This window comes from Lepeophtheirus salmonis, chromosome 13 (genome assembly GCF_016086655.4).
Source record: "Lepeophtheirus salmonis chromosome 13, UVic_Lsal_1.4, whole genome shotgun sequence".
Lineage (NCBI taxonomy): Eukaryota > Metazoa > Arthropoda > Copepoda > Siphonostomatoida > Caligidae > Lepeophtheirus > Lepeophtheirus salmonis.
Window position 1 is genome coordinate 25380279 of NC_052143.2, and position 17634 is coordinate 25397912.

At 28.8% G+C, this 17634-nt stretch overlaps 1 protein-coding gene across 3 annotated transcripts in view; it reads right to left on the minus strand.

Annotated features, from left to right (window-relative positions):
- Nucleotides 1–4724: 4724 nt before the first annotated feature.
- Nucleotides 4725–17634, minus strand: part of LOC121128746 (UPAR/Ly6 domain-containing protein bou-like) — a 29539-nt gene continuing 16629 nt past the window's right edge. For 2 of the 3 annotated variants that reach the window (XM_071893079.1, XM_071893080.1), the window contains exons 3-4: nucleotides 14440–14613; nucleotides 4725–5051 (exon numbers count right to left, since the gene is read on the minus strand). In XM_071893079.1, the coding sequence (XP_071749180.1) occupies nucleotides 4846–5051; nucleotides 14440–14613 (380 nt within the window). In that variant the 3' untranslated portion in view covers nucleotides 4725–4845. Of the gene's footprint in view, nucleotides 5052–12423; nucleotides 12606–14439; nucleotides 14614–17634 lie in introns of those variants that run through there. The other variant, XM_040724341.2, reaches the window with a different exon arrangement.

Genomic DNA, 17634 nt, shown 5'->3' on the forward strand with positions numbered 1-17634 from the left:
TTCTTTTTTGCACTAATTATTAGTACTAGTGACTAATATAAAGAAAAAAGTATACTTATTGTTAGTTTTATGTATCTTTACAATGATTTTACTGGCTAACCCGCTCAAATTAGAATATAATGAATATACTAAATCAAAAATGAACGAATGAACGGCTGAACCAGAAATAAATAGATGAACGGAACAAGTGGGAACTGGTCCAAGTCTGCTAATATTACTATCTAATAAAATATCAGGATTTAAGACGACCCATCTCCTCTCTTTCTCTTTCTTACCTTTCCCTATGGACTAAATCCCAAAATGTCAACCGATTTCTAAATAAGCCAGGGGCGTCCGCAAGAAGTGGGATGGAGGGGTTGTAGCCCTCCCCAATTTAAAGAATTCTTGTTTTTTGAAATTTTTTTCGCAAAAATTTAATTTCCTCTGAATAACTGTGGACAAAACGAAGCTGCACCCAAAACATAATCATGAAGAGGCCCCTGTAAGCTCATCTCTGAAGTTAATACTTCTCTAAAGTACAATGAAAACTCTATAGATAGAAATCATGTAAATATCTGAAAATGAGTTGGATACGCATATTGTGTATCGAAATATGCCTCCATATTTTCTTTGTTTCCCCGCTGTCTAATTTGGTTTTGATAATTTGATACTTTTGATAACAATTTGTAGGTTTTTGGAAACTCAAAAAATAATCTTAATTTTGATTAACGTATATAGTTTCTGTGAAGTCATAAGTTGTATAGAATAATCTAAATAAGGGAATCTCCAGGATTTGAAAAAAAAGTGTAATTAGGCAGTGGTCCTCAATTGGGGGTAAGCGTAAATTTGAGATTTTGAAAGAAAATTTTACAAGTGGTATAAAACTTAGGGGTGTCCGCAGGGGGTTCGCTAGAGGGGATGTAGCCCCACCCCCAAATTAAGGATTTTTTCCCCTTGAAAATTTCATATTTAAAATTTAATTTAATTTTCCGGGAATAACTATGAATTTTTTGATTTTTACTCCAAATAATTTAATAATTGAAATTTAAAAAAAAGTTATAATTGAAATTTTTTTCCAAAAACAAATAACTTTTTTTAAACAACTGTGGATTTAGAATTTTTTTTTCAAAAAAAAAAAACTTAATTTTTTGTATATGAATATGGATTTTTGAAACTTTTTTCCATAAAATTTGATTTTTATTGAATAGCTAAGGATTTTTGAAAATAATTTTTTGAGAAATATTTAAATTCAAAATCAAAATATTTAATTTTTGAATTATTTTTACGAAAATTAAAATTTTAGTATTTTTATTTAAAAGAAATACAGAAACCAAGCCTGTTTTAAAATATAATTCTATTTTTTTGCAAGATATGTGTAGTAATCATAATATATATTTCATATATATTTATTTTGTGTGAATAAATCATTTATATTTTATAAAAAAATTTCATGGACAGACAATTAAGGATCGGTCCCAATGACCGACAGTCTTAAGGGCCGACAAGATCGGTCTGAAGGATTATATTTCACTGAAGCTAAAAAAATTGTGTTGGTAAGGGGGTACTTTACTTAAATAAATATTTTACAAGTGGTACAGCACTAAAAAAGGTTGATAATCCCTGTAATAAGGTATACATATGTACAGTGTGTGTATATTTATTATGTGTTTGTTTGTTACTAATTAACAGATAGAAAACAAAAACCGTGATATACCTTTTATGACAGAAAAAAAAAACACGTGAAATGTTACATAATTTGATATTTTCAGTTCTAAATTTTAATATACTACCGAACGTTATTGCATAATGTTAATTAAAAAATAAATTGGATTAACTCTAACAGATGAATTTCAATTTTACTCAGATACATATACTGTGGGATATAAACGATTTAGGATAGATATGTCTTCATAAATGTGCCGAATAAATTTGCATAATCATATCATAATATATATTTCATATATTTATCTTGTTTGAATAAACAATTTATATTTTTATAAAAAAATTTCAAGGACAGACAATTAAGGATCGGTCCCAATGACGGACAGTCTTAAGGACCGACAAGACCGGTCCTAAGACTGGACTAAATAAATAAGGACTGACACAAAACTACCGGGCATATACGACGAATTAGGTTTATTAGCCCAACAAACATTTCAATGATCAACCCTATTATATAGCTAGCTAAAGTATGTCGAGCTTATAAAGATAGTTTATTGGTGTCTACAAAGTAGCGTTCAAATGCTGAGCAAAAAACTACTAACTGTAGAAAGTATTTGTGTAAAGAATCCTAAAAAGTTGTTTTAATAATAACAGAAAGGATAGACGCTGAGCATTCATGATAAAGTTGAAAATGTTGTAACAAACCATGGCTGAGGAAATGTCATAAAAAATATGATAACTTTGATATATGACAAATCTGCTGACAGATATCAGCATAAATAGTAATGAAAATCCGCTGTATTTCTTAGCTGGCCCGATTGATTAGAATTGGTAGTCTAGAGAATGAATTTTCTTTTCCATAGCATTTATCATTATAATTTAATTCTTGAGTAGTTAATTTCCTTTTCTACTACATTCAATTATATTGAAAACGTGATTGAACATTTGTGTGGTCTAATTTAAGACGGTTTGGTTGCACAATTATAATTGAGTGTCTTTGTTGTACTCTGAGTAGAATAGAGGATGGACATCGGAGTAATTTTTACCAATTTCCTTGTTTATTTACTTCTCCCCTTCCTCCCTTGTCACAGCTGATTGTTGCTGATCTCGTCTAGAACATTCTTCAAATTGTCAAGAGTTACCATTTTGATTTTCCGTTTTTTTAACATGACCAAAATACAGACGATTTTCATTATTAAACTATAAACTATAGTGTTCCTTGCATGCTTATCTGTTAGAATTTTCAAAATGGCGAGAAATAATAAAAAAGAGCATTCATATTCTCAGGAACATACGCTCACCATAGCCGACATTATACTTGCATATATTTTTGAAATTGGGATTAAATGTTACTACAAATTTGCACTGTATTATCAAACTTGTTGAAATTGTTAACAAGAAGGAAGGTTGTGAACTTTTCCAAATTCACCTCAAGCAATGAAAGGGTTTTCTTCCAATTGGAATTGAATTGTTGGAGTAATTTCCGAGAATTGGAAGAATTTTTTTTGGTTAGTGATATTAATTATAGCTCATTTCATCTATACAAATCTAGAACAAACATATCGCATTTGTAAACAAATTAGGGGATATACTCTGTGTAGAATAAATAAGTTTTGAAACTTATATACTGTGATGTAAATCCGATGATTATTTTTAGCTGTCCCTTTTTTTTTGGAATTGTTAATCTGAAGAATGAATTTTCTTTTCCTTAGCAGTTGTTATTATTTTTTTCTTCCTGATTAGTGAACAACGTGTCCTAAATAGATCCAATTATATTCCAAACCTGATTGAACATTTGTTTGTGCCCATAAAAGACCCTGAGGATTTGTTGCAGAGTTATATGTAATTGTAAGTCCTTCCTTGTTGAATTCAGAGTATAATTGGGGATCAACAGCGGAGTTATTAAGGCAAATACCCTTGTTTATTTCCTTTTTATTTTCTCCTCCTAAACATTCTTCAAATAGTCAAGGTAACACAAATTGATTTTCGGTTTATTTTTTTTTAAATGCCAATTGTACACAAGATTTTCACTAATACATGCATGTCATACTTTTGAATATACTCAAAAAAAAAAAAAACTTGGGAATGATTTTCAAAAATCCATAGTTATTCACAAAAAATATTTTTTTTTTCGAAAAAAGTTTCGAAATTAAATTTTAAATTTTACTTTTTTGGGGAAAAATTTCAAAAATTCAGAGTTATTCACCGGAAATATAATTTTTTCGAAAAAAAAATCCAAAAATTCAATTTAAAAATATTACATTTTTTGAAAAAAAATTCATAGCTCTATCTACAGAACATTAATTTTTTGTGAAAAAAAGTAAATTTAAATAAAAAAAAATTTCCTCTGCAATTTCAATTAAAAAGCAAAAAATCCTTCATTTGGTAGGCTACAACCCCTCCAGCCCACATCACAATTTCAAGAACGTAATTTCAAAAATTAAATTTCGAATATTAAACATTTGGAATTTTTTTTTCTGGCAATTCATAGTTATTCTGAAAAAAAAAAATATATAAAAAATTATAAAATCCATGTCTAGTTACAAAAAAAAAAAATTTATAAAAAAAATATTACACTTATGCACTTTTTGGGAAAAATTTCAAAAATCTACATGGGTATTCAGAATTTTTTTTTTTTTTTGGGGAGGGGGAAGGAAGCCTTTGTTTAAAATCGAGTTATGGATCTTAATTTGTTCCCAAATTATGGTCGACTATGCGTTTTGCGTTACTCAGACCATGAATTCTTACTTTGACCATCTTTGCAACAGGTTTGATTAAAATCAATCCATAACTCTTCCCCTAATCCTGGTGACTAACAAGCAAACCTTTAAGGGAGATAGAACATTCAACATTCTCTGTTCAACGTCCTTGCGGAGGTAATTAAAATGGAAGTATAAATAGCGGGTGCTGTAGTAAGATGTAGATATTTGTCATAACAAATGAACTCCATAAACATCAATGGGCAGACCTAAAGGATACGCCTTATTGGATTCTCAAGTACTTGAGTATCTACTCACAAGATACCTACTACCTACAAGATATTTAAATTGACTCGTCCCGTCCTAAAAGAAAAATTGACTCTATTTCTTTTAATCGATAATGTTCCAATTTATTTATATCAAACAATATTTTAACATACAAAAATCAATGTTCAATTTTAATCTTTTAAAAATAATATCCACATAACATGTACGAAGATGATACTCAGATCAGAGGCTTGAACACCAGACCAAGAGGCAGAAGAAGAAGCAGTTGAACATATAAAGTCCGGTGTCCTCCATTGCATCCATCGTAGTTACAAGTTAGGATACATCCACTTAGTGTATCGTTTTGAAAATGGAAGGTTCCGCATTGTGAGTTCATATCTTCAAAGACACAAGTTCGAATAACGAGAGATTCTCCCGATTTCACTGCAAACACATATAATATAGATAGTGTATAATATTAAATAAATAACAACTATCCCTAAGTAATTATATAGCTATTTTGTTTTATTTGCAATAAAAAATAGGGGCATGATATCAAAAGGGGATTATTGTTCAAAATTAATCAATATTCTTTGGTATTTCTGCTTCAAGTTGAAATTAGAATGGGATGAAACTTTGATATATGAATAATTATCTATTATTCATATATCTATGTACAAATATTGTAGATAGAATACACCCCGAAGGGTAATTTACAGAGCTAATGAATAGGTATTTAATCGATTGACTCTACATTTGTAAATGGCCAAGAAAATAACAACTAATGAATTCTTGCATATATAATTATGCAATTTATTTATCAAGATACAGGGCGAACGCATTTATATGAACGCAGGGATTATATGTTTATATATTTTTTTTCTGGGGGTTGGATTTTTTTTTAAATCCAAAAATTAAACATTTTTGAAAAAAAATATAAAAATTAAAATTTTCTGAAAAAAAATTGAAACATTAAATTTCTTGGAAAAAAATTTCAAAAATTCAGAGCTGGCTGTTCACAAAAATTAATTTTTTGGGAATAAATTTCAAAAAATTGTTTTCAAATTTTAATTTTTTTTTTAAAGTTTCAAAAGTTCCCAGTTATTTATAAAAAAATAAATTTAAAGAAAACATTTAAATATTTTTTTTTTTTTCTAAAAAAAATTTTAATAAAACATTCAGGAGTTTTTTTCTCAATTCTTTGGAAAAAGAATTCCAACAATCTATAGCTATTCTGGAAAAATGTGAGGTTCAATACATCAAATTGAAAATTCTAGTAATAGTGACGTAATCGACTATGATTGTATGCGTGTTTTTTCAAAATCTGTCTATCTTGTCCAGCAATCGGTACGATCACATTGACAAAAAACGCAACCACTCATACACTATGACGTCAATATTAAAAAGCGTGGTGGAAGTTAATTATGAATCGTACACGCGTTATGGTCAATCTTTATATTTCTATTAACCTTGGTCTAACTTTGCACTTTTATTAACCTTGGGGTACACGCTTTACACATATAGAAAAAAGTGAGACAAATCCAACCTAATCTCCATGTCAATAGGATCATTTCCAACAAATTTCTTTCTTAAAATAGAAAAAGAAATAGTTAAATTTCATAGTATTTGTTAAAGATAGACGAAACTTCGGATTCGGCTTCGGAATCGCCCAAGGAAAACGAGGTTCTTCGTAATAATAAGTTTTTTTAGCACCTCCTCCGGTGAACCGAATTCTTTTAAGACATATGTATATTATATTAAATAAAATATTATTCAGTTTCTCTTAATATCAATAAAAAATATTAAAAATAATATTTGATTGAAATAGTTGAATAGTTGATTCAATGCAAGCAGCAACAAATAGAGAAAAAAATGCCGAAAAATATGAATAGGAAACTTAATCATATATTCAGTCAAAAACTAAAAAAAAATTGATCAATTGTTAGTGAAATATATACTTAAAGTCATTTACTGCAGGCTGTATTTATTTTCTGTCACCTTCGGCTTCCGCCGAACTGAACTTTGACGTTCTACCAGACTTCGGTTGACCCTCTTTCAGTCTATCTCTAGTATTTATTATTTAATAATTGGATCCTGTAATTTAATTATTTGTTTCCCCCGGAAATGAGGAACTCTAATTAATAAGGAACCCACCCTAGTTTCTCATTTCCTTGCTTTCAAATTTTAAATAATGAATTGTAAAAATAGATATATTTAACAAAGGTAACAATGAAAGGAATAAGTAGGTAATACACATATTAACACCTACTAACACATCTCGTGATTCCTGAATATTTTGAACTCCTTCAACCGCAATCATTTTATCAATTACCACTCGAAAAGAACTGCCAACAATTATAATAGTGAGTATTGACTAGTTTCGACAAGCTTATTTGCTCCTCTAAATCAAATATTGAGAAAATAGGAGAAACTTTCCATGAATGTCCCCGTTACATACTAACTTACTATAAGGAAATGAAGGACTAAAATCCGTAATGCCGAGCATATCGCCGAGCTTGGAGTAAAAGTAATACAAAAGATTTTTTTTTAATTCTTTGTATAAATATATCAAAGAGTGTTTTTACATATCATATTTGACATACATACTAAAAAATTTCAAATATCAAATTTCCAACAGTTCTATTTCCAAAACCAATATGTTAGAATTATGTCAAATATGATGTGTTATAAAAAAATCCTTTCATATATTAAAACAAAGAACTACAAAAAGTCACTTGTAACACTTTTACTCCAGGCCCACAATATATAAATTACTACATGAATTCATAGATGAATATACCGCATGGGACAGTATTCAGAAGATCCTCTCTGAGACAGGAGAAGTTGATCATAAAAATGGGGTTGAGAATTTCGAGAGAAGAAACTTGAAGAATCTCTATAAATTGGCAGTCAACGCCACATTTTCGACCTTGTTCTGCTACTTTGATTGGATTTCAGGTTTCCTACACATTCACGATCATCTAACAACATCAAATGGTACAAAAGGGATAGCAAAGTATGAAGACCTTGGTTGGAGAGAGGATTTCAAACTCCTTTTGAAGCTTTGTGAAGGATACATGTTTTACAATACAGAGGGGAAATGGCACATCACCCCATGGCAAACTGTCATCAATTCATAGAAAAACTCACTTCTTTTTCCAAATTAGGAAGAGCAGCTGAGGGAAAGTTACGACTTTATTGCAATTACCTGGGCGTCGAACCAGATAGATTATGAAGATCTGGAAATATCCCAACTTCAGTGTCCTAATGCAATGAAACGATTCTCTACTCACTGGGAAAATGGACCATCAGTACTCGATGTGCCTCACTCCAACATCGTAGCTCAGAGAGTTGTAAAAGTGATGAAGGAGGTTCATATAACTTACAAACCCCACCAAATATATTTAGAGCGAATTTATTAATATTAATAAACAACTATTACAACACTAAAAAAAGCTCTACGTAATTACTCATTTTCGTGATTCTTTATGTTTATCTCTGTACATGTTACAGATCATTTGATCATGAAGGATTTGACTACGATGCAATTTCATTGAAATTGTAATCAGACAATCAAACTATTGTATGATAAGAAATTATCAAGAGAGATTCCATTTTATTTTATAAAATATACCTCGGCCAACAGGCTTTGCAAATGGACAGCTGGTTTCTAAGCGGGATCAAAAACCTGAGTATCAAGGGCTCCTTCAAATATATTATAATACAATCAAAGTCTGCCATTGTTCTCTGCCTCAAATTACCTTGCTGGTCTTCTTTTTTTTTTTTAATTAGCTCCTACTAAATTTTAATTGCCATAATTATTTATTAGACACTATTTTTTGATTTAGTAAACTAAAACTATGCTATACATACAGGTTTTTCCCTACAAAATGGTCTTAAGAAAGATCATCAAGGTTAAGGTCATCTAAATTTACACTTTTTTTTTTGTTAATTTAAGTAAAAACACATTTACAATTTTTGGAGTTATGAATAACTCCTCATTGCCTGTGATACACAGATGAACAGACAGATAGGCAAGAAAGCTATTTCATTTAAATATTTTTATCATTCTTTTAGAGACGTAAGAAATGATTTATAATAAACATTTATAAAAAATCTTTTGATAGATGTTTAACTTCAACAAATTAGTTAATTTTACAAATAAGCTGTTGTGTGTAGTATACGGATAATAAAAAAACAAAATCATGTTTTTTCCAAAAATATGTAAAATTTCAAAAACTCTAGGACCGTTGAGCTACTTCTAAATATTCATAGAAATGGTTCAAACTAGTAAATTGTATTTTTTTTTATCAAAAGGAACGCATTTGAACCTTCAATTTTTGAACGTTTCACAAAAAGTGATTTATTGGCCCCCAAACCCAGACACATGGGTTAAATAATTGAACCACTTGTCCACAAGGGGAGATCAAAACCTATCGCCACCACTATCCTGAGTATCAAGGACTCCCTCTAATATCCTATGATACACTTCAGCCCAAAGGTTGTGCAAGTGATCCACTGGTCCAAAGGGTAGATCATTACCAACAGCCACCACTTGGCTGAGCATCAAGTACTTCCTTTGATATCCTATAATACACCCCGCCCACGTGTTGTGCAAAAGAACCGCAGATTCAAGAGGGGATTGAATTATAAATCAAAAATGACTGGCGTCTGAAAAAAAAAAAAAAAAAAAAAAACTATACAAATAAGAACATTTTCTAATTTATTCAAAATCAAAAAAGTTCCGGGAAAAAAAGAAATCCGTAAAAGCCGAACTTTTTTTTTTTTTTTCAGATGCAAAAAAATAGATTTTCAAAGAATATTGGATTTGTAGATAAAATACAGTTTAGTAAATATTTGTCTGGAGTTTCGTTTGCATATAAGTTTGAAGCATAAAAATGGATATTTTACTCAAATATCTGTCATTTTCTGAATAATTTCTGATTTTTTTTTTTCTTCTTCTTTTTTTCATCAAAAGTCAATTTTCAAAAAAAATTGACACTAAAATACTAAAAATCTTCTTTTTTTTATTTTAATATCTGGTATTTTCATTTTTTGAAACATTTTATTACATAATTTTTTGAATATTAGTGAAATGAAACAGTTATCGAGGGTTATTGTTTTAGACCACATTATCCTCCATAACTTTTTTGTTTTTGCAAGTACGAAAGCAATCTAGGTAGTTTTGTTCTCCTCCTTACCATGATAATAAATTACATTACTAATGAAATACAGTTTTTGTAATTTTCTTCCCGAATTTCGATTTACCTATTTTTTCACAAAAATAAAAACTGGACCAATTTTTTCATGCATATACATATATGTATATATATTATGTCAAGTTTATACAATTTTTTTATTGATTAAATTCATAATAATAAATACAAGTATTAGGATATATTCATTAATGAAAATCCTGTGTATAATGAGCATGTTAAAAAAAAGAAAGTGACAATTTGAGAAATGTTTTGGAGGAAATCAGCTACAGTCACCTTTGATAAGGGAGGAGAGGGAGAAGGAAATAAACTATGGCATTGGCATGAATTACTCCGATATCGATCCCCAATTCTACTCTGAGTCTAACAAATACTTACAATTGTATCTCCGCAAGAAATCCTCAGGGTTACGCTCCGTCTTTTATGAGCACACACGAATGTTCAATCAGGTTTTGAATATAATTTAATCTATTTAGAAAAGGATCTTCACTACTCAGGAATGAAATAATCATGACAACTACGAAGGAAAAAAAAATCCTTCTTCTGATTACCAATGAAAAAAAAGCAACAATTGATCAGCTAAAAAAATCACTGATTATAATCCTTGTCCTCATTGAAGGTGTCTAAACATTAAGAATAAATAATATTGACCATTGTTAATGCGATTTTCCGCTCCCTCCTTGACCCGAAAATCCAGGGTAACCCTGCTATTTTTATATTAAATTGTAATATTTTAATAAGGAGAGTTTCAGTCGCTAGTTTTTTCAATGTTAGATGTGAAAGTGTCTTAGGCGTGGAAAGTTTTGGCTAAACCAAAGTTATTTCTTTGAGTTTTGAGTAACAATTCATCATTTGTAACACCAGTTTTATAAATTTGAGCTTAGCCCTAACTTAATGTGTAATCCCTTAAATATTATATTTTTCTTGATATTTTAAAGAAATTTATTTGATTATTTATTGTCTATAGACTAAAAAATCTCAAAAAAAAAAAAAAAAAAAAAAAAATTGTGAAATTTTTATTATTGGGCTTCAAGGGATACTTTGAAGGAGGAAAATATCTGAAACTTATCAGTTAGAGGCTATCCTTCAAAATTCATATATAGATAGATTGTGTGAATTCTGATCCAATATTATTTGCAGATTTTTCAAATCTAAATAGTGCTGTTCGTTTGCTAACAGATATTAAACACTCACAAGAAAAGAAAAATACATATCACATAAAATCAAGATCAATGCTCTAGCAGGATATTCCTATTTTCGTCCCACAGTATCAGAGTGTTTAAATAAAATTTTGATTTTCCCAATGTAAAAAATTAAAATGTAAGCATTTCTCATGATTAACTGTGCAACTGATAAGGAATTAAAAGAACTTATTATATAGGTCTGCAAGATAAAATCGTGAACTTGACTTTAAATTAATTTAGATTACTTTAGGGTAAATATTTAATACTAGATCGCGCTATTAAAAGTAAGGACTCTTCCATTTAATAAACAATAAAAAAAACAAAGTTTCAAAAATCAACATTAGTTAGTATAGAGGCAAAAAGGGAAAGGTTGTTTGATTTACTCAAAGAATATATATATAAAGAAATAGAAGGGTAACGTGTCTGCCGAATCAAAGGAGAGAGCAACGGAAAATAAGAAAAAAAATATTTACCTTAATGTAAGGTTAATAGAAATACAATATATCAAAATTGAAAATTTTAGAAATAGTGACGTCATAGACTATAAGTGGTTGCGTGTTTTGTCAAAATCTGCCTATCTTGACCAGTAGTCGGTACAATACAGCAGATTAAAAATTCTAGCAAGCCCGATTACATGATGGGTTAACCTTGTATTTCTATTAACCTTGCCTTAATGCAATGATAAAGTGTTGAAATTTATGTATTAAACTTCTTTTTTTTTCGTTATAAGTTTTGAAATAGTGCACCTACAAACATGTTTATTAATTATTGTTTAGTAATCTATGATATTATTATTCAATAATTATGTAACAAGTACTACTTTTTATTTATAATATTTATTTTATGCAAATAAAATTTGAGTTTCTAGTGTGCTTAATGAAATTATTGTCCATTTAGAAGAATACCACTTATATTTTTTAAAGCACATGGTCACATAACAGTTCCCAATAACTACTTATATGTAATAGGCTAATAGCATAATATAATAATGCATTGTAGACCAAAATATGGGAAAAAGAGGAGCATATTATATTATTACCAGATACAATAACAATTTATATGCAATAGCAGAATAGAATATGTTTTGCAGACAAAACTATTGAGAAAAGAGAGTAATATTATCTTTAAGGTTCTAGAATCATCTTCCATTTGTTTTCCAATCACAAAAGAGACTCACAATTATTAAAGGAATCGCTAATCAGGGATGAGTTTTAAAGTGTACATGTTATATAGTTATTCATATAGAACATCTCAAATTCCACCTTATAAATTGAATTAATATCAATGTGAGTGAGATGAGTCACTTCAGTGTTATATACATCAAAAACACTTATCAATGAAATAGTTTTCTGAGAGTGGGAGACGAAGCAGAGTTGACTTAAGGAGAAAAAGACTCAAGAACTTTAATGAAGGAGCAGTGGATGGTGGATGAAAACTCTCTCTGTTCCTCACTGGATCTTTCAAGCGATTATTCTGTCGTTTTATTGAACACCGTATTCATATATGTAGAAGTATAAGATGATTCGGTAGAAAATTTGGAGGACTTTATCTATTCTTGAGCGTAGAAGCAATAAGGCATTTCGATCTATTAGATGAAGCTATATTAATAAAAAGAATGTGATATTGCTTAACTAATAAGTAATAATAACTATGATAAACATGATAACAAGGTATATATTTTTAATGGTTCTAGGACAATGTGCCAAAAACATTTTTGCCGAAGTACAATTCGCCGAAATATTATATGGGACACTTGACCGAAACATAATATTTAATATATACTATATTGATATATGAGGTTGCATATTTTAATTCAATTAAAAAAGATTGTATGATAAATTACCCGATTGTTATTTTTCATATGCTATATATGTCATATAAATTAATTAATTAGTTTTCTTTTCCAGAAAATATTTTTTTATTAATTAGGTTTGATCATTATATATATAAACACAACACAGTAGCATGTAGTTCACATCTTTTACCGCTCAAGTGCTTTAAATGAATTAAATAATAAACAAACACGACAGTGATCCAATCGAATGGACGAAGTGCTAATAAGTAATATCCGTAATATATCCGTTATCAAGTATCGTTTGTATCGAAGGTGCTGCAGCGTCTTTAGGCCTAGGTTGGAGGCCATGATAGCAGCCTAAGGAAATGATTTTAAAAAATAGAAAGATATATCAATAAAGAAGTCTGTAATAAAGCCTCAATATTGTAATCCTTTTCATTCTTGCAAAAGTATACCTATTGGTTTGTTATCAAAAAGTGTACGACTTAAAGTCCCACACTATATTTAGAATAAATATATATAAACAATTCTTTTAATTCCTTAAAACATAAATTACACGAATGTTTTAATTCAACTTTCTTTTTCATTTAATTAATATTATACTTATAAAAAGTGTGTTCCGTGTATAGAGTATCCATTAGATATTGATATCTTCATTTCGATATAAAATTTCCTTAACTTCATTATCATTGATTATACTATGCAACAGCATTTTCGACCACGGCTAAAACCCCCATTTATCTAAAGTTATTTAAGCAATATAACACGAAAATGATCATTAAAATTGTCAGTTGCAGTAGGTTTGGCCTTTAAATCCTTTTTTTTTTTTTAATCACGTCTTTAAGGTTTAATTTTGATTCTAAGGCATATTTCGAAATGAAATAACTGTATAGATAAAACTTAAAGGTAATAGCAATTGATAAAAAAACATTCCAGTATTCATAAAATAATTTTTTTATTAGGCTATCTTGAATACACTGCCTACAAAATGTGTCTCATCATACAAAAATCAGGTAAAATGAAGGATCTTGTTTAGAGGGTAATATTTTTTTCATACTTTTTTTTTGTTTCTTTATATTAGAGCTAAAATTAAAGAATAAACCTTCAAAGAACTTCAAAAGATTTTTTGTTAAAAAAAAGTTCGATTTTCATTGATTTTTTCAGTTTAACATTTAAATAATTAATTCTATAAGAAAACTTGTAGATTATTTAATAAATAAATAATGTAAGGCTCCTTTAAAATGTTTTAAAATTAAATATAATTAAGTCGACTATTTGACTAATTGTAATAAGTAAATGTTACTTTTGAAGAGGGAAGATTAACCTTAATTTAAATATGTTTAATATCTAATGTATATTTATTGATTAGATGTAAGTATCTAATTGACTTAATTATATTTAGTTTTTGAACTATTCCTGCCTCTAAAATATTCATTACTTCTTATAATTAATACCTTAAGGTTGTTACATAGTGATATAGTTACATATGTTATAAAGTATAAAAAACATTGGTTGTTGAATATTGTTGATTTGTAATACCTAGATACATAATATATAAGGATAATGAGAAAAGGTTTAAATATTTAATCATGATTTCCCATTCTACTGCTCAAACTAATTAATTATTAATAACTTACAAGAAGTTCCAATCATTTTAACGCAAAAATTAGCAGGAAAAGTCCCGATGTGATTTACTTTAGGGACTTTGCAATTCTCTTTCAATTTCTTATACGCAGGAGACATTGGGTCCTCACAGTGAGGATCCGTATTATTCATTGAGGAGCAGGTGTAACAATCAATGGAAGACATTCCTAAAGACAAAAAAACATATTTGATATTGGATAATTAGGATTACTGCACGAAAGTACTCATTCAAATAGTATTAGTAAATTAATGTATATGTAAACTGTATAACGTACATATAATATAACTCAAGTGAAACTGTAAAACATCAATTGACAAGTTGTACATATCTCAAGGGCGTGGTTTTTGGATTTTTTTTAAACCAACAAATTTTTTTTTGTTTTGAAATTTTTTTAAAAAAATCAACAGTTGTTCAGAAAAAATTAATTTTTTGGAAAAAAAACATACAAAATTAAACTTCAAAGATTAAATCTTATACAGAAAAATTGTTAAAAATCCATAGCTATTCTCAAAAAAATTCAAAAATCCATAATTGCTCAAACAAAATTTCAAAAATTAAATTTCAAATATTTTTTTTTTTTTTTTTGGAAATCGACAGTTGTTCATGAAAAAGTTAATTTTGGGAAAATAAATTCAAATATTAAATTTTCTTATAAAAAATAAAAATTCCTTTATTTGCGTTTGGTAGACGATTAATCGGAATAAGATGTATTTTTCTGGAATCAAGATCGGAAAAATAATGGTTAATATGCGATTCGGATTCTTATTTATTACAATTATTTTTTGTTTTTTTCAAAAAAATAATTTCATTTTTCAATTTTTTTTTTTGAAAAAATTTGATTTTCTCTGAATAACTATGTATTTTTGAAATTTTTCTCCGAAAAATATAATATTTAATTTTTGTTTTCAAAAAATTTTACATTAAAAATTAAGCTCTTGACATTTTTTTTTGTGAAATAGCTGTGAATTTTGTAAATTTTTCAGCACAAATTTTTAATTTGATAATAGCTATGGATTTGTGAAGTTTTTGTCAAAAAGTTTAATTCTTTTTTAACTGCCGTGGATTTTTGAAAAAAAATTCTTTAATATCACACTCTGTATTTGAAATTTTTTTCAAAAAATTTAATATTTATTTAATTTTTTTTAAATGTAATTTTAAAATATTTAACCAATTTTATTTTTTTTATTTACAAAAATTCCAAAACAAAGCCCACCTTCTCCCCTCCCCCAATTACAATCCTGAGGACGCCAACGATAGCAAAAATGCTATTTTTTAACTATTATTTACAATATTAAAGAATTGGAATCGGCATCGGAAATTTTTAATAGAATCGCATCGGAATTGTCATCGGGATTTTTTTTTTTTTGGAATTCTCCCATTACTAATTATAACACAAGGATGGTTTAAGGAGATATAATATACATCATATAATTTGAACTTTTATTTTAGCTTTAAATACTTTACATGTATATGGTAGAAACTGTTTTTGTACAATAATAGACACTCTAATAATTCAAAACTTGACAGTATCTCAATTTTTAATAACTATAGAGTCCATTGTTTTCTCCTCATTTCATTCATTTAACCATATAATTACGTCATTAGATCAACGAAACATTATGCAATATCATTATATTCAGATTTAAATCTTTTCTTTGACATTATTTTGTAAATTTATTATCTAAAATCTACCTAAAATTTCACTATAATCCGATCTTATTACTGAATTGTTAGAGGAAATATTTAATTAAGTCATATTAACTTGGATGAATTAATTATCATGCAGTGGTGAAGCAATAACAGCAATGGAGCAATAAGACACCCTATTTTCAAACGTGAAAAACATGGCAACGCTCATACACCAAATGAAGAAGTCAAGTGATTTTATAAACTTACACTCACAAAAACAAATAATAAAATCAAATGTGCATACCTATAGATACATTTCCCCTTATAAGGTAACTAATAACAAAGTAACCCAAGGCACTATTTGTTTTTAAATAAATGTTTATTTTGACAACATTTCATTACTATTTCTATTTACTCTTTCTTTATATCTATAAATTATACAGGGTAGATCTTATCTACGTGTACACATTTGATTATTTTCTATTTTTCAAGAGTATAATTTAAATAACAGGTTGTGTGAGGACATATATTATACAAAAAATTCTTTTAAAATAGTGCTCAGTATAACTTTTATTCAATATGCGAGGCCTAAATCCTTTGCAGGGCTTGACTATGTAGTCAGACTTCAGCCTGGCCCACTCTTTCTTGATGGAAGCCTCTGGAGACTTGACATTCCTATGAGGAGTAGCACACAACCTCATCTCTCATCACACATTTAGATAGAATAGTCCTAGGGGTTTGAGTCTAGAGAGAAGAGAGGCCACATATTGAGATCCCAAAAGTCTGGGAAGGCTGGTTCTTAGCGGAGTGATGACACAGAGCTCCTTCTTGAGTGAAAACCAAGTTGTCCCCAAACTTTTCTCTGACCCAAGGAAGCACTTTCATATACAGAAGTTCGTTGTTAGCATCTGCATTCTCCAGAAAAATGGGAGGGCAGATTTTGCCTGTGCTAGCCACTGGATTTTTTGTTCGGAAGACATGTTTCACTGAAGCTGAGACATTGTCTGGATGTTCGGTTGTGATATAACGGCTGTTCTGCTTATTCACAGTGTCATCAACGATGTAACTTTTTCATTAGAACAGAGCAAAACTTTGGCCGAATTTTTGTTGGCCTTGAAAATATTTAGAATCTTCTTTACTCTTTCCAACCGTCTCAGCTTGCTCTGTTCAGAGATAACATGTTTGTTGTCCTCCTCCGTGATTTTGCACCAATGCCATTCCGGATTGGAAATAATAAAATTTGCATCAACAGATAAGATCAACCCTGTGTATTATATATCAATAGAGTCTAATTAACCAATACTACTAGAAGCAGAAGTAATTAAACAATTATTTAACAAATATTAGTAGTAGTCGTATAAGGAAGGACTTAAACAAATATTTGAACAATTCGAGAAGTAATGATGAACGGATTGATAAAAGAAAACTATTCACATTTCTATACTGATGTTTACTTGATTCCTAGAGAAAGAAATATACATACTGTATATGGATTTCCCCAAAAGATTCCAAGGTTAGATGGAGTAATTGTAATACTATAATGTTTACTTATACTTAA